Raw genomic sequence first — 23,072 nt, 5'->3', positions numbered from 1 at the left:
CCTTAGTTAGTGGTGACAAGCACCGCCCCCCCCACCACCCCCCCAATTCTCAGTGCTGCCAACTCAGAAGGGAAGCGCAAGCTGGGTTAGGAGAGGCCTCCGGAGCTGAGCAGGATCAATATGCATTTCCTCTGGAAGTCGCTGTCCTTCCGGCTGGCGGCAGCACCAGGCCAGGAGGCTGCATGACCAAGGATGTCAGCCCCCACCCTGAGGCACACCAGCCCCAGCCTCTGGCTGTCCCCACCCCTCCTAGCTCTGCTCCACAGCCCGTACCCTGGGCCTGCCCTCTCCCTGCTGTGAAGTCCTGTCACTGTAGTATTGATCCAGAGCCTAAAAGGTTATCTGGAGGGCAGGAGCGGCTTGCTTATGGGTTGAGAACTCTAGCTACACCAGTACCAGCAATTCTAGGGTGTGCAAGCTCACTAGTCCCAAGGCTCAAGTCCCCCAGATTCAGGACTCCTCCCATTCTTCCCAAGAATCTTGTGTTCTGAGGTTTTCTGCTCCTGAGACCCCATCACCACGATCAGGTCCCAGTCTATCCACCCTATGGAATTCTAGACCGCAACAGCGTAGCTAGAAGTACAGCATCAGAGGGTTTTAGGCTGATGATCCAGGTTAGTTATTCGGGCCTTTATTCCATCTGGAAAATACAAATATTCACAGGAGTCTGTACAACCTTAGGGACGCCAGCCCTGGCCCTCTTCTCAATGCATGCCACCCTCGACCCCCACCCCCAGCCCCAACCTCCTGCCCCGGAATCCCTGGCTCCCTTCTCTACTCCAAGTCTTTCCTTCGAAGCAGGAATGAGTGAGTCCTTGAAAGTCATAGCTGGGAAGAGAAAAAAAACAGAAGTTATGAGGAACTTCTTGTCAAATGGCCCATTTGCCCAGGCCCTTCCTATAAGCTGCCCCAGCCCTCTGTGGGACGACCCCGGTGGCAGCCTGCAAAGAGAGGACTCACCATCTTATAAGTGGATGTCAAACACTCCATCCTCCACCGTCTGCACCTCCTCCTCACGGATCTCTGTGGAAAGGGACGGGAGAGTTGTTCACAAACCCAACCCTGGGTCCCTGTGACCCCAGCAGCCATCTCCTATCACAGGAGGTTCCTGTCCCTTCCTCATCCTGGAAGCAGGCCCATCTTCCAAAAATCAATTCTCAGGACGACCAAACGACCCCATTTTTTGAGGTTTATTCTTCGTTTCTTTCTGCCGAAGCTCTTCCCACAGCCACATCTCCGCCGGTGCAGTTTGCTTAAATGTCGATTTTGTGTATATTGCACAGTTTAGAGCCCAGCACATCTGAAGACTCACTGCAAATGGGTTTCTCTTTTCTATTTTTGAGGACTTACGCCAACCCAAATGATTGTGGTCAAATTGCCTTAGACCTCAGTTTAACTGTCCTCGGGAAAATAATCATTTGGCAAATCATCATTCAGCAAACTGATCAAAACCAACAGAGACCCCAAGAGACTCGCCCAGGGGTTATTGGGGAAGGGACATTTATAATGGCAAGCAAAAAGAGAAATGCAAATGGCTGGTGGAATGCCAATCCCCCTTACAAAACAGTACAGTTGGGATTCTGAAGCTTCTTCAAAATTAGGGTGCACGCCCTTAATCCCAGTACTTGGGAAGCAGAGCCTCCCTTCACCCCATCCTCAGAAAGTCGGAAGTTCTTTGGGCACTTTCTGGCATTGTTGCCTATCTAACCCTTCTTTAAAGTGCCACCAAAAAAAAAAAATTCACAATGTCTGAACCAGCCGGCATCCTGGATAAGTTAATAGGCCTTTCTAGAGGCCCTCTTACCTGGGGGCCGAGAGCTGCGCCTGCCTGGGCGAGGCAGGGAGAAGCTGAAGGCCCGATGGTGGGTATGTGTGGGTGAGGGAGAGGGTGCAGAGCCCTCCAGGCTGACACTCTGGGCCCTGCGGCGACATTCCACTGACAGGCGCTCTTTGCATTGCTTGTGGCAGTTCACACCACAAGCTGAGGAAGGGAAGAAGGGAGCCCAGCAAGGGCCATGGGTCAGAAAGCTCTCCACCCCATCCTCCAAGGCTGTGCTCCTCCTGTACCCCTGAGATACCACCCCCATCAAACTACAGATTGCTTTCTTCATGTTAATTTAATACCGGACTATGCCCTCTCCAAAGTTTCTTTTCCTAGGCAGCTTGGCTCACCACAGCCTCTTAAAAGATAACCCCCTCATGTCAGTCAGGGTGCCTCTCTGGTTACAATGTACTTCACCTCCTGGAAATCGCTGCCATCAAAATAAAAATCCCTACAGCAGTAACTCTCCCCTCCACACTCCTACCACACCCCCAAAGCTTGATCCACCAGCAAAGCCATTCGTTCCACCCATCGTATCTTACCTCTACATTTAAGGCCCTGCTTGTAGATGCCCAGGATCTGCAATAAAGAAGGGGGCCATGGGACTGGTGAGATGGCTCAGTGGGTAAGAGCACCCGACTGCTCTTCCAAAGGTCCTGAGTTCAAATCCCAGCAACCACATGGTGGCTCACAAACATCCGTAACAAGATCTGACTCCCTCTTCTGGAGTGTCTGAGGACAGCTACAGTGTACTTACATATAATAAACAAATAAATCTTTTTTTAAAAAAAAAGAAGGGGGCCATGCTTGGGGGTTAGGGTTTTATAGGTCCGAAGGACAAGGCCTGAGTTCTACACGTTCCGCGGGTTGGCTAGTGTTCCCATATGGGCCAGCAGAAGAGCGGTCTGGAGGGACGGACGGATGGAAGCGCGCTGAGATTCTGGGCAGCGGGGCGCTCACCAGAGCTTTGCAGTGGCGACAGGCAACCGGGCGTAGCGAGTTACTCTCCTGGAAGTTGTGTACGAAGCCCATGCGGCCTCCCAGCACCGAGCTGGAGCGCAGGAAGTAAGAGACCATCTCTTCCCGGCTGATGCAGCCATCCCTGGTGGTGGGCGTGGGGGCGCCTCAGTTTGGGTCCTTCCCTGGGGCAATCCCTAATCCCATCGGCAGCGGAAAAGGTCTCCACCCAGCTCATGACTTTGGACCTTCCGTGCAGGGAACATCTGCTACTAACTAGTGTGGGCTAAGCCGAGTAATTTCCCTAGGGTTTCCTCCTCAGGACAATGGGGTGTCAGCTAAAGAAGCTGGGAGCCGTGTGCTATGCTACACCTGCAAGATGCCGGAGGAGAATTGGGGTTCTCTGGAGCAACTGCGCCTGTGATCCGGGGGTTTCCTCCAGACCCCGGCATTCCAAGGGCCCCTTTTTCATCTAGTAATGTATTTTAGATGCCAGAATGTGTGTTCTGGGCATAGATCTCAGTTTAGATCCCAGCTCTAACTGGCCATGGTAGCACATACCTTTGATGAGAGTTCAAGGCCAGCCAAGTCTATACAGTGAGCTCCAGGCTAGCCGGAACTACACAGAGAAGCTGTCTGAACACTCCCACCCCCCCACCCCCCCCCCGAACAAATCGGAACGAGCTCTACCTCTCAGCCCTGTGACCTGGGGCTGACTAATCACCCGGTGCCTGAGTTTCCTTATTGCCATATGGGCATAATCCTATTTCCCCGTGCTTCCTGGATTGTTGAGGCTCAAGGGAGAAAATGCATATAAAATGTCCAGGCGGCTAGGTGGGTCCTCGGTCACTTCTCTTTTTTTTTATTTTTTTACATTTTAAGTTACCCTGCCCCTGCTCTCTGTTTGTTTGCTTGTTTGTTTTTGAGACAAGCTCTCCTTATGTAGCCTAGCTGGTCTGAAACTTCTTATGTTCCTAGACAGGATAGAACTCACAGAGACCTGCCTGCCTCTGCCTCCCATGTGCTGAGAGAGCCTGCGCCATCTTGGCTTGCTACTGTTTTGAGGTGGTCTCCAGGACCTCAAACTTGTTATTATTGCCAAGTCTGGCTTTGAACCTGATCCTCCTGCCTAACCCTCTCAGAACTTGGAATCACAGGCATGTGCCACCACACCCCGCTCCTTGGTCTGTCCCTTCCACAACTGGCCCTTATTTATAGTCTATGATGTGACACTAGAGAGCCCTCATCTCAATGGGACACCTAGTGATTTATAAAACAAATACTAAAATATAGACTTTATATGGCATATGCAAACTGCATGAAAACCACGTTCTCCCAGAATGAGACACAGACAGAAGAGCACATAAAACCATGAAAGGAAGATTTGAGAATCGTTCCGTGACCTTGAACGGGGCCTTTCTACACACCATACAAATCCAAAAAAGCCACCAAAGGAAAGGTTGACATATCAAACACACAAAGCTTTAAAAAAAAATTTTTTTTATATGGAAAAAAGACAACATCAGTGACAAACGGGAAGAAAATATTTGCAAACACACTCAACAGCAAGGGGTTAACATCCATTAGTACAGATTCTAAAAATCAATGAGAAGAAGACGCACAAACCCAGCAGGATGACAGACAAAGAATATGAACAATTAACAGAAGAAGTATAAGTGGCCAATAAACATATGAATAGATAGTCTCCGATCGAACTTAAGAAATGCAAATTAACAAGGACACCATTTTCCAACTCAACTGGCAAAACTGCAAGGCTTGTTATTATAGCCGCTGCTCTTGGCGAGGAGTCTGAGACACAGGCACTTGGGCACGGCTGATGGGGTGCAACCTGGCACAACCTCCTCCGAGGTCAAGTTGGCAGTCTCTCCCTCCTAACTTAGAATGTGTCCTGCTCTGGATCCAGTGATCCCACTTTTAGGAATTTCTCCTCCAGAAACATTGGCCCAAAGGAATGGCTACAAAGACTTCCCCAGCAGCATGGCGGATAAATACAGCGAAGCTCTGGACCGGTCTACAAGTACATCAGTTGGAGGAGGCACAGGTGAAGGGCGGCCAGCCACACCGTGCAGTCCTCTAAAGGATGACACAATATGGATACCACGGCCCAGTGGCAGGGTGCTTTCCTGAAACATGTAAGCCCTAGTCTTCATACCCAGAACCATAAATAAATAAATAAATACATACATACATACATACATACATACTACACACCTACATGAATCCACATGGAAGATGCTTGTGATATAACAGAAAGCAAACATAAAAACAGGCCTGGGATGCAATTCAGGGATAAAAGTGTTTGCCTGGTATGCAGAGGCCCTGGGTTCAATACCCTGCGCAGAACTATACTAAAAAGTGGGCCATGATGCTCATCCCTGGAATTCCAGCACCCTGGTGGCTAAGGCTGGAAGACCAGCCTGAGCTACATAGTAACCTCCCAGCCAGCATAGGCTAGAATGAGACCCTGTCGCCAAAAGAAATGAAGTAAATAAATAATAATAATAGAACTAACCAACAGGTTTTTGGGTTTTTTGTTTGTTTGTTTTGTTTTGTTTTTGCAAGAGATAGGAATCTATCTCCAAGTTCCAGAAGCAAAGAGAGCACTTTGGGAGCCAGATGTGGTGGCATACAACTGTATCGGAGGAGCTCTGGGAAGGAGCCAGGGCAGGAGAGTCGGGAGTTCAACACCGCGTTCAGCTTATACAGTTAGCTGGAGGCTGGCCCTGATAACATAGCCGGCTCCAGGGCAGCCAGGGCAACGTGGGGAGACCCTGTCTCAACCCCAAACAAACAAACTTAAAAAGAAAGAAAAGAGGGGTGGAGAAGCAGGGATAAAGAATGAACTCAGGAGAGGCAGGGGACTGGGACTGGGACTAGGGAGAGGGGCTGGTTGCTCTTGCTCTGAGCGAGCTGGAGATGAGACCCGAGGCCGAGTGCACGCTCAGCCTGGTACCTGCCACTGACCCACAGCCCAGGGAAATGGCCTCCTCTCTCTTTATAAGCCCAATACTGGCGTCTGGTGGCCAATCAGTGGTCCGAGTTTATATAAGGTTGAATCTTAGGGCAGGGGCTCCCTGAAGCTACGAGTTAGAAAGAGCTGCATCTCACTTAATAAGCCCAAAAAGAAAAACAAACAAACAAGAAAAAAAAATCAAAAACCACCCACCAGCCCAAGAAGGAACAGGGAACTTCTGCTACAGTCTAGCAGAAGCCACAAAGCTACCAGCGGGAACAGATCCACCCGTGAATCCTGTTTGTCAACAAAACTCACTTCAGACCAAATCTACATCCATTTTACATGGATGCCAAAAAGGATGGAGGCAGCCAGGCATGGTGGCCTACTCCTGTGATCCCTGCACTGGGGAAAACAAGGGAAGAGAGCTTTGAGTTTGAGGCCAGCCTGAGGTATAGTATGAGTTCTACCTAGCCTAGGCTACATAATGAGGAAAGGAACATTTGCTTGATTTTTCAGTGAGGGTGGGGTGTGGGGTGTGAGGGTGCTGAAACAGGCTATCTATGTAGAACAGGCTATCCTCAAAGTCTACCTGCCTCTGCCCTGCCCCCCACCAGTGCTGGGATCAAAGTTTACCCCACCCCTGTCCTGCTTTTTTTTTTTTNTTTTTTTTTTTTTTTTTTTTTTTTTTTTTTTTTAATCTTTGCTTACTTTGTTCATTTATTTTATTACCTGGATCTTGTTCTTACATACATTTTTGTAACGTGGGAACAATAATAATAAACTTTTTTTTTTCCAGACCAAGCCCATGTAGACCAGGCTACCTTTAAGTTTGCTATGTAGTTGAAGATGACCTGGAGCTTCTGATCCTTCCGTTTCTACCTCCCCAATGCTGGGATGGCAGGAGCGTGTCAGTCTGCTCATTAGTCAGGCTTAGAGATGAAACCCAGGGCTTCAATCGTGCTTGGCAGATGCTCTGCCAACTGAGACACAGCCCCAGTCCCCAAACCACATAGTTTTGAAATACAGGTCACATTTAAAAATAAATCAACCTGGGATGGACGGTAAATTTTGACTGGGTTTTTTGTCATCTCAGCAAAAATGGGGCATAGACATGGGTACAGAGGGCACATTCAACCTGCCTCAGAGATCCAGGTGTTTTCCAGACTGTCAGCGTGTGAGTTGTGGATAAGCAACTGGGTGCTGCTAATTACGTACGGCCTTTCCTATCTGTTCATTAAAGCCAGCTACCCAGGGGCTCCACTTGCCCACACTCTTGGCAGCTATGAGCTCTACAAATAAAAGTGTTCTCTTTGCCAGGTGGGGCTCCCCCATCTCTCCAAACTACCAAAGTGACACTATCCCTCTACCCCAAAACATCGCAACCCCATGGGCGGCTTCCCGAGCAAGGCCTCACTCTCTGCACACGCAGAAACTGGAGCCCAAGGGGGAAGTGGATTGATGTCTTCCCTCTACCCCAACCCCCAGGCCCTTGTCCTCCTCACTGGTTCTGGTCCAGGTCCCCAAAGGCGCTGAGATAAGGGAAGTTGCCCCGGATGATCTGAAACTCCTCCTGGGAGATGTGACCGTCCCCGTCCACGTCAAAGTTCCGGAACACGGACTACAGAGGAACACACGAGGCCAGGAGAGGGGAGAATTAAAGGAACCTCCGAGCCCGGTCTATATTATAAAGAGTATCAGAGATATCTCCCATGCTCCTTTTTGGTCCTGTCTCCCCAGCCCGTAATGCAACAAGCTTGCCTAGTTTGGTGCCTGCTGGGGGTGGTCAGCACTGGTATTAACAGTGGCTCCCAGGGCAAGGCTCTGGGGAAACCACCGTCACAGACCCCTATTTCCAGCAGATTCCCTCGGCCACCACGCCTCTCTCTCACCTCTACCATCTTCTCAATGTGCTCTGCCACCAAGGCTTGGTCCAGCTTAGGCTTGGCAACTGAGGTCCACTCTTCCAACACAGGGGGCCGGGGAGGCGGGGTGCAGCTGGTGGGGCTGGTCGGCTGTGGAAGAGGGTCAGGTCTGAGCCAGGGCCAGAGCAGGAATGAATCTAAGGCTCGAGTAAATGGAAAGAGAGCCTGCCCAGAGTCACCCCACCCCCACTCCCAGCATTCCACTGCCAGGCAAGCCGGTGAGTGTAGTGGATGGGGTTTTGTCTTTGCACCCTAGGATCCTAAAGTGCAGTGAGGGGGGAGGGGGGAAGGGGCTCCCTTACCGATGACTTGGAACGTGGCTCTCGCTGCAGAGAGAGCTGGTACAGCTCATCCTCTGTCTGATACTGATCCAGGGACACCTGCGACACATAGGTTCTGCTCATACCCTCTGATCCCTGCTCCTCTCTCACACAGGAGTCACAAACCCAGGGCCACAAGGACTACCAGTCTGCCCAGAGCCTGATGTGAAAGCTAGACTCAGGACAAAGGCCTGCTAGAAAACACCTGCAACCACTTCCGTGCCAGCCAACCCACAGAGCCAATTTTAAACACAACTTGTTGCCAAAATATCAACCAAGACGCAGCCAAGACATGGCCTAAAGACCTCCATGAGTTCAAGGTTAGCCCAGGCTCCCTAGTAGGTCTGAGTAGCCAGGCTAACAAGTGAGATCCTGTCTCAAAAACAAAACGAATAAATACTAAAAGAGCCTCACTCAGGAGCCCAGGGCCATGTTAAAAATCACCCATGTCAGGGCTGGAGAGATGGCTCAGCGTTCCAGAGGTTCTGAGTTCAATTCCCAGCAACCACATGGTGGCTCACAACCATCTGTTAATGGCATCTGATGCCTTTTACTAACGTGTCTGAAGACAGCTACAGTGTACTCATATAAATGAAATAAATAAATCTTAGAAAGGAAGAAAGAAAGAAAGAAAGAAAGAAATCAATCAATCAATCAATCACCCATAGCACCCACAAATCCAAACGTTAGTCCTGCCTTTTGAATATAATCCACTGCCAGGAGCAAGGACCCAGGCCCAGCCTCAGACCAAGTCTATGAATCACGTGTAACAGCCTCCCGAGATCAGACCCCAGGCCCGTGTCTCAGCCCAACCTTGAAATCGCGTCAGAGTCCAGAGCAAGCCCCAGACAGAGCCCAATGAAACCCAGCAAGCACACAGCCACAGCAGATGCAAACGCAGCCTTGCTGCTTAGCCCCTCACCGTGAGCAGGCTTAGCAGGTCGGGGTTGGCTTGTACGGGTGGGCGAAGGCTGGTCACCATGGCCAACTCCTCCAGAATGCAGAAAAGCTGCCTCATCTTAGCTCCATTGAGCCGGGTCCGACCTGGGTCCAGCCAGTCGGGCAGAGCCAGCTGCAGAGCCACTAGATCCTTGAGGTGCACTCCCAGGATAGGAAAGCGGAAGCCCACGCAGGCCGCCAGCCTGCGCCGGTAGTTGCTGTAGTTGCCAGTAGCTGTCACTAGTTCTGTCAGACCTTCCCAGAGCTGGGGGAGGAGGGGGGGAAAGGCAGAGTGTCACGCACCCACACCACTCAACCATCCTCCCACTTCAGCCCTGGAACTGTGGGAAGGGATGGGGAGCAAGGCCAAAGATAGGCAAGAAGGTCAAATCCTCCCTTATCGGCTCCCAACACTGCTCTCTCAAACTCCAGGGGTCAAAGCTCACGGGTTGTGAGTCCAAGAAAACAACTACAACCAGCTACCATGCATGCACATACGCACCTGGAATGAACACAGGTTACCAACATTTAAACACCAGCCTATTGACCAAGAAGGATGTTATTAGGCAGGGTGTTTGGTGATGGCAAACACTGGGAAAAAAACTTAAACTGAGCAGGGCGTGGTGGCGCACACCTTTAATCCCACCGCTCGGGAGGCAGAGGCAGGCGGATTTCTGAGTTCGAGACCAGCCTGGTCTACAAAGTGAGTTCCAGAACAGCCAGGGCTACACAGAGAAACCCTGTCTCAAAAAACAAACAAACAAACAAAAAACAAAAACAAAAAAAACTTAAGCTGAGCCTGGTCACATAAGCCCAAAGTCCCAGCAGTGGGGAGGCAGATGCAGGAGGATAACTATAAATTCAAAACCTGCCCCACCTTCATAGTGAGTACCAAGCTAGCCAAGATTTTACACAGAGAAACCTTGTCTCAACAAGTGGTTGGGACTGGGGAGAGGGGTTCAAAGGAAAAGCCTGAGCTGGAATTCAGTTCAGTTGGTGGCGGGGCTCTCTGGGGCTCTCTGACCAGAGGTAAAGGCAAGACTGCAGGAGGGCAAGGTCACAGCAAGTTCAAGGACAGTCTGGAATAGATGAGACCCCCATCGCAAAAATAAACAAACAAGACCCTGATGTGGACTGGGGAGGCAGGCCAGCCACCTGGTCTACATAGGGAATTCCAGGACAGCCGGGGCTACACAGTGATACCCGAATCCAAAAGAGAGGGAAAAATAAAGAGAAAAAGAGAGGAAGAAGGGAGAGAGGAATGGAGGGAGGGAAGGAGGGAGGGAGGGAGAGAGGCAGGGAGGGAGCTAGCAAAATGACTGAGAGGGTAAAGGCTTGCCATCAAGCTTGAAGACCTGGTTCAACCTCCAGAGTCCTCATCATAAAAGGAAAAAAAGACTCCTGCATGTTGTCCTCTGAGCTCCACACAAGAATTGTGGTATGGGCACATACACACACACTAAATAAGTTCATTTATAAAGAAGAAAATTCTCAAATGTTCAACAATACAGCAAATACTAAATTAGGACAGACTTACAATAACACGCAACAAAAAAAAAAAAAGAAAGAAAGAAAAAGAGTGATCATCATATGACAGGATGGGAAGCTCCCATCACAGAATGGAAAGCTCCTCCCATTCGTGCGGAATAAGAAGCTCCTCCCACCTACGTTGAAAGAGACCATCTGAGACAGAAAATCCTACGTGTGTCTACTCAGAAGACGGCAGAAATCGACAACAAAAAGCCCCGAGCTTTGCTCTGGGGTACAAACACAATAAAGCTAGGGAGAAAAGGAAAGTTCTCGGCCAGGAGGTTCTGACCCTGAGCCCTGCTGCTTGGGCAGAGGTCTCACGAATATCCTTTAAGACACAGCAATGTTTTTTAAATTTCTGGATTTTAAAAGGATAAGACAGGTCGGGCGTGGTGGCGCATGCCTTTAGCACTTGGGAGGCAGAGGCATACGGATTTCTGAGTTTGAGGCCAGCCTGGTCTACAGAGTGAGTTCCAGGACAGCCAGGGCTATACAGAGAAACGGATAAGATGGAGTTCAGAGGAAGACAGTAAATGTCAAGCTTCGGTCTCCTGCATGCACCGGTGAACATACATACACTATACAAACACACACACACACAATAAAATAAAAGGAAGAAATTAGCTTTGGGTCCAAGCAGGCCTGGGAGCCACCATGGACACTTGCATTGTACAGTTAGACACCTTGTTCCCCACTTCACGTCTCAGTTTCCTCAACTGTCAGACAAGAACAGTCCAGCCCAGATCCCAGCACTGCACTGGGAAGGCCGCAGCTGTGAGGCATAGGCCCCTCCCGAAACCAGGCACCTTGATGGTGTCGGGGCTGACGTGGCTATGGGTCTCCTTGAGGCGTGAGATGGAGCTGTGGCTCAGGCCTCCCACGACGGCCATCAGCGTGTTGAAGTTCTGCAGCTGCAGCAGCTTCTGGAAAGCAAACGGAGAGGGGGAGGCGGCGCGTCGCCCAGCAGCCCTTAGGAAAGGAGGGGCGAGGCTTGATAGACACGCGGAGGCTGGGCACAGGGAAAGGTGGGCACCTCTGCCACATGCACGAAGTGCGTGATGACCAGCGCCCGCTGCGTGGCTGTGGGTTTGCTGAGGATCATGAGTTGCACCCACTGAGAGACACTGTTGAAGAGGGAGATGAATCGCTCCAGGACTGGGTTGTCTACGGTGCAGCCATGAGTCACAAAGCTGTGGTAGTCCTGGAACTGGGGACAAGTGGGGTTGGCCTGAGCGCCCTGTTGGCCTCTCCCATCACTGTCCGCCTTGCTCACCCTCCCGCTGTCATTTGATGAAACTGCCCAACCATCCCTTGGAGCCAGCACACCCCCAGAGTCTTAGCCCTTCCTGGAACCCCCTTCTCAGCCCACACTGCACCCCGACCACAAGCCTTCGGGCCACACCAGGATCTTGCAGAAGGAACGGTACTCCAGGTAGGTAAGATGTTCTGCCAGCTCCAAAGGCTCCAAGTGATCAAACAGCAGGGACATCTTGCGCTTTTTCTGTTCCACGGGGTTCCGCTGGGTCACCTGCCGCTTCCATTTGTAGGTAGGGCTGGGGGGAAGGGGGCAGGGGTAGTGAGCCCTGTGCTGGAGATGTCCCCTGCTTCCTGTGACCCCACTCTCACTCAGACATGCCACTCAAACTGACTTAGGACCCAAACAGCAGGAGCCACCATCCTAAGCACTAACATCCCCAGGTCCCAGCAACTCCCTCATGTGTCCCCTTCACCACGAGCTCAATAGACACTGATGGACAACGTACTCTGTGCCAGGCGCTGTGCTAGGCGCTGGGGTACAGAGATGAGCAAGACACGGTTCCTGCCCTCGAGGAGCTCACAATCTAATGGGGGAGACAGACACAGAAACACACTGTCACCGAACAGGAGTCTGCCCAGAGATGGCAAATTTTGCTCTGCAAGAGGGGAGCACCCTCACCGGGCAGGGACTTCACACTTGTGCTGAGTCTGGTGAGAATGGAGGAGACAGGGCAACAAGAGGGAGCACCACAGAGAGGAAGGATGCAAGACAGACAATGGCGAGCAAGGGCCGCAGTATGAAATGTGTGGGAAACAGGGCGGGAATGTCAGGCTGGCCTGGCATCACAAAGGGTCTTAATAGCTGGATGGGTGTTCTGAAGGAGCTAGGGGGCCATGGGAGGTTTTAAAGCGAGAGAGTGACATGACCCTCACTCATTCAATTGAACAGACATTTATTAAGCACATATGGTGTAGCATGCGTAGTGCCCCCGGAGCTCCGCCCCCACGCACACACTCTCGATGTCGATGAGGCTGCTGTGTCTGCGGTTCCCTTCTTGGTCTAACAGAGCCTTTAGCTCCTTGATCTGTTCAGCCAGCTCTGGGTTCAAGTCGAACTCTGCTGGGAAGGCTGAGATCCAGTACCTGGTGGAGGCACAGTAAAAGTCATCTAAGGCGACCTTCCCTTCACCCACCATCCCCAAGTGGACAGGGGAAGAAACCACCAGGACTGTATTCACCTGCAGAGTGAGGGAAAACACCTCAAGGTGCATTGTGTTGTGGTGAAATACAGACATTTCATCCCACACCTCTGCATCCACAACCCCAACAGAAACAACAAGCAGGACATGGCGAGGCCGGCAGCACACACGGACAGTGTTCCCTGGCAAACCCACGCGGTAGGGCCCCTCAATGCTGTCCACTCCCAGAGCCCACATGCAGCTTCAAAAGGGTAGCAAGAGGAGGGGCCAAGGCCCAGACCCACCTGACCAAGTGACACGTTTTCATCTGTAGAGAATTGGAGTTGTCCTTCCGGGATTGCTGATAGGTAAAGGAAGGTTAAGGACAGACAACAGACTGGAACCTATGGTTAGGAAGAGGGGCGGAAGAAGCCCCCATGGGAAGAGACCTGGGCTCTGACGCGTGGGATGCTTGGAACGCAGGAGAATGCATGGGGAGAGGGGAAACTGATGTATCAACTCTTTGGGGGCAGTATCGATGGAGGTAGAGGGCTGGATTTCACTATAGATGGAGAGGAGGACCTAGCCTCAAAGAAGGGCAAGAGGAGGCCCTGGGGCAGAGCAGGGGCTGATCCAAGACCTTAGGGGAGTGTGATGCCAAGACCTAGGTAACAGAAGAGCCCACGTACTCAGTTAGGAACAGAGCAAAGCCTAAGTCCTAGGAGACTGGAGAGTGTCTGACTTGTGGGCTATAGGTAGGGTCTGCACTCCAGGTTCTAAGGTCTTGAGCAAGCCAAGCAGAATGGACTCGTGGACAATGGAGCCTGAGCCATGGCCCATCAAGGATATAAGTGGAGCAGTTTCGAAGCCAGCTGAGAGGAAGGTATGTACCAGGGGTGCATCATGAGAAACATGCGCACTAGCTGTGGATCTCGCACCTTTCCGGAGTCATCTGCCCCAAAGTCCAAAAGAAGCCAGGTGACCCTTGGTCCGGAGGCTCGGATGCCTAAGCCTACTCTGCAGTCTGGTGACAGGTCCCTGGGTCTACACTCCCAACCTCACCCACCTACTGCATTTCCCAACACTCCAAAGCCAGGCGTGAAAATTGAGAAATAAATCTGGGTGGATGAGGGGTACCACAGGATCCAGAGGCTGGAGGAGAAGAGCTTGGAGCAAGCCCGTCGTCCGGAGGGGAACCAGCTGGAGCGGAAGGAGCCTGGGTTCCCCAGGGTCAAGAATCCAGAGGTCATTTCCTGAGTGTTGGGGGAAGGGGCACCCCTTTCACCCGATAAACCAACCCCCATCTGCCGGAAACAGTTCCCAGGCTAGAGATAGAGAGTTCCTCCGGATCCCCCAGGGAGACAGATAATGCCCCTCCCAGGTCAGAGTTAGGACCCCGGGGCCCCTTCCTTGACGTCTAGACAAGGGGTACATTGGGGCACTTCTCTGCAAAATCGAGGAGCTTTTCTTAAGAAGACTTCAAAATAGGAGCCTGGGTAGGTTCTGGCCTGGAGTCTGGTTCAGGGTCCAGCTGGGTGTGACCCCTCGTGCTGCATGCAACTCACCAAAGGCTTCGATGCAGCCACGGAGTAGCTCCTCCACCGTGCAACCCTTATCCAGGTCCAGAGTGCTCGCCATGGCTGCCGGTGCCAGTAGGCTAGACCCAAGCTACACTCTCAGAGCTTCCCACGGTGCTCAATTCGGACCCCTGTCCTGGGAGAAGTGGGAGTCAGCAGAGGCGCGGGAGGTTGGGGGGAGCGGCTCGGCGCGCAGGAACGGGGCGGAGTGGGCACGCCCCCTGCTGGGCAGGGGCGGAGTTGCCTGCCGCTGCCCCTCCAGGGTTAAACGGTCCTGCCCCGGGATGGTGCAACTCGCTAGTTGGGAAATGGACTAGCTGAGAGGCTTCCGGCCCACCCGCGGAGTCGCGGGCATGTTAGACGGGTTCTACGGAGAATAAGGGACGAGCCAGGACCCCAGGGGTTAGTTAGTGCCCCAAGCCTCCTGGTGGGCCCTTCTCTCCTTGCATTTGCTCCCCACAGGCACCTGCAACACCCCACAGCTTGACTCTGCACTCCTCCCGCTTCCCCTCCCTTCACAGCCTCCCTTCCCCCGCAGGGTTATTTTGGGAACCCAGTGCCTGAGGGGACCTCGGAGGAATTTCTCCCTGGGATGGGAGGAGGGAGGAGGGAACCCAGGCGTCCTGCCTACATCTCCCCATCCTGGGCTCCCCGAGTGGGAGGCGGGGCCGTAGCATCCCCCAGGGGCCTGCCCTTGGGGAGGAGGGCTAGAGAGAACATTCCTGGGGCGGGGGTGGGGGTAACCCACTGCGGCTGGGAGATGTCAGTGGGAAGCCAAAGCCTGGGAACCGTGAACTCCCAACCTACCAAGTACTAACATCCCAGGAGTCCCGTCCTAGCCCTTCCAGAATTGCCATATATCTTCCCAACCTGGGCTCCCGCCTTCCCATCCACCATGCTGCATAGTTAAATGGTGCGTGAGAGCACCGAGTAGGGTGCCCAGAAGGGGCCGCTAGCGCCATGGCCTGCATGACACCATTAATAACCCTGGTCATCAGTGGAGACTATAAAAGCACCCATGCAGGAACAAACACCTATTCTCTAGACTAGGTATTTGCCGAAAGCCAATGACCTACATTAAGTGCAAGAAGACCCTTTTCACACACACCGGGGTCATAGACATCTCCCGTCCTGATCACACAATGGCACCCACATCCCATGCACACCTGCAATGAAAATCCTCAGCCACACATACCCAAGTCCTTTACTTCAGAATGCAAACCCGAATGCAGTTCACCTCCCAGACCTTCTGTTCACTTGAACCAGCTCAGCCTCTGATCCCTCGATCACAGTAGCTCTGACATCTGAACACGTGTGCACACACGCAAAGACAGTGCATCTCCACGCATGTACACTCCCACACGCATCCACATACCCCCTGGTTGCGCACACACCCATTCTGCCGCCCTTCCCCCCTCAACCAGGCTCCAGGGCACGCAGCCCCAAAGCCTGGGGTTCTTTACATTCCTGGACCTCGCCAAAACCTTGCCCCAAGGAAAGGGACTTCGCCCTTACACAGACTCCCCTACATTAGGGAATCGTCCTGAGGAGTTCTCAGAGTCCTTCCCTCCTGACTGTTGCTTCCTTGCTGGGTGACCTTGAGAATCATTTAATCTCTCTGAACCTCAATTTTCCCATCTGTCAAATGGGGACTTGCAGGGAAGAGCCTGGTAGATACGTTTCAGGCGAGCACCGGAATGCCTCGAACGCCCCCCTCCTGCAGGTGGCTCTAAGTGGCTTACCCGCTCCGCAAGGTCTGTTCCACCCAGGACCGCAGATTCCCCACCCACCCGCAGTCCCCGCCAGCCTGCCCCTAGGAGATCCCTAGGGGCCGCACCCTCTGTGTCCCACGCCCCACCCGCGCGCGTGCTCGCTCACTCACTCTTGGGACCCGCAGCGCGGACCCCGAACCCTGCCCGGCCCGCGCCACCTCCGTGCGCTCCCGCCCGCCGGCCTCGCTGCGGCTGCGGCTCCCGCCCGCTCTCCGCGCCGCGGCCCAGCGCCCTGCCGCCCCGCCCCCTCCCCGCCCCTGCACCCCGCGCCGCGCCTCCTCCACCGGGGACTCCCCCTCTCGCCCCGCGCGCGCCGGGCCCTGAAGCAGATTAACCCCTCCCCTGCCACCTCAGAGAGCTTAACCGCGGGCGGGGGGCTGCGCCACTGTTGGTGTGGGGACCGCGTGCGACAGCCCTCCCCCACCACGACACCCCCGGGCTCTGCGCCCCGCCTGGGTGTCGCACGGAGGAAGCCGGGAGGGGCAGGAAGCGGACTGCGGTGGGGAAGGGGCGCCCCGCCCAGCCCCCCGGTCCGGGTTCCTGTTTTCGAGACAAACCGTTCCCACGGGGTTCACCCTGCCCGGGCCGGGGCGTCTTCCTGCGGGCGGCGGAGGCCCGGGCGTGGTGGAGGTCGCGGGCGTGGGGCTGCGGGTCCTTGCGATGGCCTGGGGGAGGGGCTGGGACAGAATGCGAGCTGGTTTTGGTCCAGTGGAGCCTCAAAAAGCGAGGAATGAATGAACGAACACGCGGCTCCCTGGGAACCCAGGCTCGTTGTCTAGAGATGGGGCGAGGGACACCCCACTGGGCAAGAGAAAAAAAGGCAGCTACAAATTGGGTAGGTGCTTTGCAGTTTCGGAACTGGAAGCCTTGGATGGATGGGGGGGCAGCCACAAGCAGTTAGGTCCCTTACACGCTAGCCTAGGGATAGGTAACAGTTTCCGGCCGTTTAGACTCACTATGAAACCCAGGGCCCCAAAACGCCTTCCGAGGATTGCCCCTCCTTGTCTTGGGCGAGAGAATCAGTCCTCTGCACTTCAATCCTGGTTTATGTGAGGCTCAGAAGAGGCCCCTTCTAGACCTCAGTTTCTCCAGAACTGGGAATATACCACTGTTGTCGCCTAAACGGTCCTGTGAATGCCCTAAGCCCTAACACGCTCCTGGTTTTGAATTTATTTTAGCCACCTGCTAAGAGACCTTAAAACGCCGCAGTGGGGCGGGGCTAGGGGTGGAGCCAAGAAGGTGCCAAGCCTCCTCTAGACCCTCCCCAGACAGCGGGGAAGCTCAGTAGTCCGGGAGGATTCGGCCGGAGTACCGACTCCTTGACCCGGTGGGCCCCACCCTGACAGATGCCCCGCCCCCGACCAACTAAGCTGGCCACTGACCTAGTATGGACACAGCGCTGGGAAGAGAGGCGTGGAGGGCGACACCGGAAAAGGGACTGAGTCCCAGACACCGCCTTTGGGCCGCCCCTCTCTCCCCACAGAGGATGCACCTGCCGCGGTGTGTGGAGGGGGAGCGGTAAGGAGATGATTGCACAGCAGCTGTTAAGCTCTCCAAGAGCTAAAAATATTTTGCAACAGAGAGGAAAGTAAGGAAGCTCAGGAAGAGTCGATTTATTGGGGAGTGGGTACACTTGGTTAGACCCCATACATAAATAAAAGGAGTAGGGAATTGAGGGAAATGAAGAGGGCAGGGTCTTAGTCACACTAGGCATCAGGACCTAGAGACTGGGGAAAGTGGGTTCCAAAAGGGGAAGGGTAGAGACGAAATTCCAGAGGCCCACCTCCTGGAGTGGGCCTGATCCCAGGAATTGCAAACAGACTCAAGGGCAGGTATGGGGTCTGGTGTGGAAGCTCAGATCTTCTCATCTGGGGCTGGCAGGCGCTGGCGAGAAGGTTCAACACCCCAGATCTCCCGGGCATACTGGGCAATGGTGCGATCACTGGAAAACTTGCCAGAGGTGGCTATGTTCCTGATCACCATCCGTGTCCACTCTCTTGGGTTCTGTAGACAGCAAGGAAAGCTCTAGGTTCATTCTGCCAGCAGGCTGGTCCCACTCTCCCTCATCCCGGCCAGAGCCAAAGCCCTGCCAGCCCCTGGTTGATGGCCCCCTCACCTTGTACAACTCACTAACTTTGTCCTGGCATTTAATGTATTCCTCATAATCTGCAAAGACTTTAAACCTAGAGGAGAAAGGAGAGACTAGGGCTCTGTGAGGTCAAAGGCCAGGTCCTTGGCGCAGGCACAGCAGACAGCAGGAGCCTTCCCACCCACCCAAGCCCTGTTCATCCATGAGCCCCCACGCAACCTCTCCAGCCAGCTCACCTGTCATGGTGCATGAGCATATTGACAATGTCCTTGAACAGGTCAGGTTGTTTGGGGGAGAAGAAGCCGCTGCTCAACTGTTCGATGATCTGCCGAAGCTCAGGAATTCGGTCGTAGTACTCCTGGGCATTGTACCTGCCAGAGCGTACCTGTGATCAGCTCCCTGCAAAGGGGTCCCCAGTTTCCCAGAGAAAAACTGGGAAGACCTGAGGCCCAGGGCCTCCCCAGCTCCAATGCACTGTAGTTCTCCTCCAACCACTTCGTAGATAGAAACACTCAGGCCCAGAGAAGACAAAAGATGAATCTGGGGCTGGAGAGATGGCTCATTGCACCCATGTACACATAAACATACACACCCCTAATTTCAAAAAAAAGGGAAACATAAAGACAAGGCTTGGTTTTCAAGCCCCCAAGCAAGGACTCATCTTCCAAGTGCTTGGAAATCAGGGTGCTGGCCTGGAATGTGAAGGTCCCTGGCTTCTATCCCCAGCTCCACCACAAAACCAAACCTTCCATGAATGTCTTTGTCCATTGTCCCAAACCCATCTCTAACAGGCTCATCCTTGGACGTGGCCTGTAAGCTCCCACAATCAGACCAAGCTCATTACAGGCTGGTACCAGCTTTCCCTCGCTTTCGAGGTAACATCCACTCACCCCCTATCTTAAACCCATCACAGAGACGGCCTACCCTCACTCCCTGACTCTCTGTCCCCTTCTGGTCAACAATAGAGTCTTTCTCTTTCCACAGTGACCCCAGGTCCTTGTATTGCCCTGCTTTGTGACTCTCTTCGCCTGGGCACCGTCTCCACCTGGCCCCCTACCCTGTCCTCTGCAGTCATATTGTTTTCAAGTCTGGAGTCTGATCTTGAACATCCCAGATCTCATTCAATGCACCTTTGGGCCCAGAAAACAAAATCTGAAATTTCTTTTATTGATTTGTTTGTGTGTTTGTTTTCCTTTCTTTTTTTCCTGAGGCAGGGTCTTACTACAGAGCCCTGTCTGGCCTAAGAACGCTCCATGTAGTTCAGGATAGCTTCAGATTCACAGAGATTTCCCTGCCTCTGCCTCCAGAGTCAAAGGTGTGTACCACTGTGCCCCATTCAAAGTCTGAAATTTCTAGGGAAAAAAAAAAAAAACCCTTTCAGCAGTAAATGCCAGCTCTCTGAAGCTGTTGGTGGAAGTGTAAACTGGTACCAACCTTCCAGAAGCATTTGAAACTCTGTGCCAGAGACTTAGGAACTCTCACATGTTTGTCTCTGTGTGGGGGTGTGAGTGTGTCTCACCAGGGGAGACAAGCTTCAGGGGCCCTTCACCACCTTTCTTTCTGGTTTCTGAGACAGAGTCTCTGACACTGTGTAAGTCAGGTTAGCCAACCTGCCAGCTTCCGAGCCTCCAGTCTCCCATCTGTGCCTCCCTTTTTCTACAGGCTTGCTGGGGTTACACGCGCTTGTGTTACGCTTCTACGTGGGCTCACGCCATCAGACTTGTTCACCAGCACTCTGCTCTACCGAGTCATATGCCTGGCCCAAGAACATTTTGATTCTAATATTTATTCTAAACTCACCCCACCCCCATCATAAAAACCACACCAGCACTCAGGAGGCAGAGGCAGGCAAATCTTTTTTCTTTTCTTTTTTTTTTTTTTTTTTTTTGGTTTTTTGAGACAGGGTTTCTCTGTATTGCCCTGGCTGTCCTGGAATTCACTTTGTAGACCACGCTGGCCTCGAACTCAGAAATTCGCCTGCCTCTGCCTCCCAAGTGCTGGGATTAAAGGCGTGTGCCACCATACCCGGCTCAGGCAAATCTTTGAGTTCAAGTCCAGACTGGTCTACAGAATGAATTCCAGGACAGCCAGTGCTACACAGAGAAATCCTGTCTCGAAAAACCAAAAGATCAAAAGGAAGACCAGTGTGTTTTGCACACTACATAAAGCAGTGGACTGGGCAGTAGCCTAATCTCTTTTGATTTTTTTTTTTCTTTTTGAGATAGAGTTTCATTGTATAGGCCTGGATGTTCTGGAACTTGCTGAATAGACCAGGCTGACCTTGAACTCAACAATGACAATCCTGCCTCTGCCTCCCAAGTACTAGAACCAAAGGCGTGAGCTACAACCACCTGGCTTCCCTAATAATTCTCAATGGAATAATCAAACAGCTGGGCATTGACTGGAAAGTTTTCTCCCTGCAATAACATTTATAACAGTTCAGTTTTAATGCCCTGGGGTTTAGAATTGGCTACACTATAGCTTGGCTGAGGAGCTGGAGAGATGCCTCAGCCACTAAAAGTTGGTCTTCCAAGAGACCAGGGTTCAATTCCCAGCCCCCACATGGCAGTTCACCACTGTTTTTAATTCCTGCCCTAGGGAATCCAACACCCTCTTTTGGTCCCATGGCATAGGGCACAGACATATGCAGGTAGAACACAGATGCACATAAGTTTAAAAACATTTTTTAAAATATATAGCTTGGGGCTGGAGAGATGGCTCAACGGTTAAGAGCATTGACTGCTCTTCCAGAGGTCCTGAGTTCAATTCCCAGCAACCACATGGTGGCTCACAACCATTTGTAATGGGATCTGATGCCTTCTTCTGGTGTCTCTGAAGCCAGCTACAGTGTACTCATCATATATATATATATATATATATATATATATATATATATATATATAATAAAATCTTAAAAATACATATATATACATATATGACTGTAGCATGGAGCACTATATATAAACATTTACAAATATGGGGGCCTCTGTGTGTGTGTGTGTGTGTGTGTGTGTGTGTGTGTGTGTGTGTGTGTGTGTATGTGTACGCATTTGTAATCCCAGCACACAGGGGCAGAAGCCAGAGAAGAGGAGCTCAGGGCTATCCAGGGCTACATGAAGCATGTGAGATTACAGATTACAGATGCCAGGTTTGGGGGTTTTGGTTTTCCTTTTGGTTTTGGTTTTGGAGACAGTGTGGCCCTGGTTATCTTGGAACTAGCTCTGTAGACCAGGATGGCTTCAAACTCACAGAGAGGAACCTTGTAGCCTCCCCCAGCCTTGAGTAGTCTGGCCTTGACCTTGCTGCCACTGAGAATGAGACCACCTGGGGTGGAGCCTTCCAACCTAGATGGCTCTATTGTTATGTCACCTGCCACTGCTCTTCTCCAAGCCACTGCTACCTAGGCCCTATATTCCTGAGACAACATTCGGCAGGCAGATCAGCAGATCCCCGGCAGATAGCGGCAGAACGGCAACAGGCTTCAAGAATAGATCTGTAGGGGATGAGCCTCCCCCATATAAACTCAGACTCAGTAACACATTGGGGCCTTGATCAAAAAAATATATATATGTCTTGGCCTCCATTATTTCTCTCACCCTTTTCTCCCATATAGCCTCTGCCTCCCACTCAGGAACCCAGTTAGTGTGGCCACAGGCAGCTACAGAACCTGCCTCTGTCTCCAAGTGCTGGGATTAAAGGCCTGCACCACCATACCACCTTGTATCAATTATTTTCTTTGCTGTTTTGTATCTCTCATTTTTGTTTGTGATATGTGTGTATGTGTGTGTGTGTGTGTGTGTGTGTGTGTGTGTGTATGTGAACCCAGAGGTGGACAATAGGTGTCTTTAATTTTCTGGGGCATGGTCTCTCACTGAACTCTGAGTTAGCTAATCCAGCTAGTCTAGCTGGCAGGCAGGCTTGCTTTAGGGGTTTCCTACCTGGCTTTTATGTGGATGCGGAGATCCAATCTTTGGCCCTCATGGCAAACACTCTCTACCAAGCCCCCTCCCAAGCCTTGTACTTTTCCTGTTAATGACCATGGTGTGTGTATGTGTGTGTGTGTGTATGTGTGTGTGTATGTATATGTGTGTATGTATGTGTGTGTATGTGTATATGTGTATGTGTGTATTTGTGTGTATGTGTATGTGTGTATATGTGTATATGTGTGTGTGTATATACATATATGTGTGTGAATGTGTATATGTGTGTGTATGTGTGTGTGTGTGTGTGTGTGTGTGTGTGTGTGTAGGCTAGGCAGACTGGTCTCTTTGCTCTGTCATCCCAGAGCTGGGACCACTTTTCATGTAATTTAAGTGGAACACATGTATTATCCTTATTTAAATTTTTCACAATGGGAGACTAGAGAGATGGCTTAATGGTTACTAGTGTTTGCTGCTATTTCAGAGGACCTGAGCTCTGTCCCAACATCCACAGCAAGCAACTCCGGCCTCAGGAGAGTCTACATCTTCTTCTGGCTTCCGCACACATGTGGCATTCACTCACATAGGCCCCCAACATAAACAAATAAAAATAACAAAAGTAAATTTTAAAAAAAAAAATCACATTCGGACTGGCAAGATGGCCCACTGGTTAAGAGTACTTGATGTAAAAAAAAAAAAAAAGAAAAAAAAAAGCTGGGCGTGGTGGCACACACCTTCAATCCCAGCACTTGGGAGGCAGAGGCAGGCAGATTTCTGAGTTCGAGGCCAGCCTGGTCTACAGAGTGAGTTCC

The 23,072-nt window shown here is 52.0% G+C and overlaps 2 protein-coding genes across 8 annotated transcripts in view; both read right to left on the bottom strand.

Moving 5' to 3' along the window:
- Window positions 1-606: 606 nt before the first annotated feature.
- Window positions 607-16,451, bottom strand: Rasgrp2 (RAS guanyl releasing protein 2). Of its 7 annotated transcripts, none has more exons than XM_029544251.1 (17): window positions 16,362-16,451; window positions 14,468-14,615; window positions 13,752-13,854; window positions 13,208-13,270; window positions 12,736-12,867; window positions 11,870-12,020; window positions 11,501-11,674; window positions 11,274-11,390; window positions 8,921-9,202; window positions 7,981-8,058; window positions 7,646-7,768; window positions 7,259-7,374; window positions 2,783-2,924; window positions 2,365-2,401; window positions 1,805-1,981; window positions 961-1,023; window positions 607-828 (listed from the first exon to the last, which is right to left on the bottom strand). In XM_029544251.1, exons 2-16 carry the CDS (start codon window positions 14,538-14,540, stop codon window positions 965-967), a joined length of 1,827 nt encoding a protein of 608 aa, XP_029400111.1. In that variant the 5' UTR covers window positions 14,541-14,615; window positions 16,362-16,451; the 3' UTR covers window positions 607-828; window positions 961-964. The 7 variants fall into 7 exon arrangements, with proteins under 7 accessions (XP_029400111.1, XP_021049638.1, XP_029400115.1 ...); XM_021193979.2 differs by having other exon boundaries at window positions 14,468-14,610; window positions 16,362-16,447; XM_029544255.1 differs by having other exon boundaries at window positions 16,358-16,405.
- A 1,387-nt stretch (window positions 16,452-17,838) lies between these two features.
- Window positions 17,839-23,072, bottom strand: part of Pygm (glycogen phosphorylase, muscle associated) — a 15,908-nt gene continuing 10,674 nt past the window's right edge. Inside the window, exons 18-20 of the mRNA XM_021191156.1 lie at window positions 18,577-18,711; window positions 18,368-18,434; window positions 17,839-18,255 (exon numbers count right to left, since the gene is read on the bottom strand). Of these exons, the coding sequence (XP_021046815.1) occupies window positions 18,106-18,255; window positions 18,368-18,434; window positions 18,577-18,711 (352 nt within the window). The 3' untranslated portion in view covers window positions 17,839-18,105. The remainder of the gene's footprint in view (window positions 18,256-18,367; window positions 18,435-18,576; window positions 18,712-23,072) is intronic.

This window comes from Mus pahari, chromosome 1, assembly GCF_900095145.1.
Source record: "Mus pahari chromosome 1, PAHARI_EIJ_v1.1, whole genome shotgun sequence".
Lineage (NCBI taxonomy): Eukaryota > Metazoa > Chordata > Mammalia > Rodentia > Muridae > Mus > Mus pahari.
Note: the sequence above shows the minus strand (reverse complement) of the source record. Positions and strands in the feature narration are given on the sequence as shown.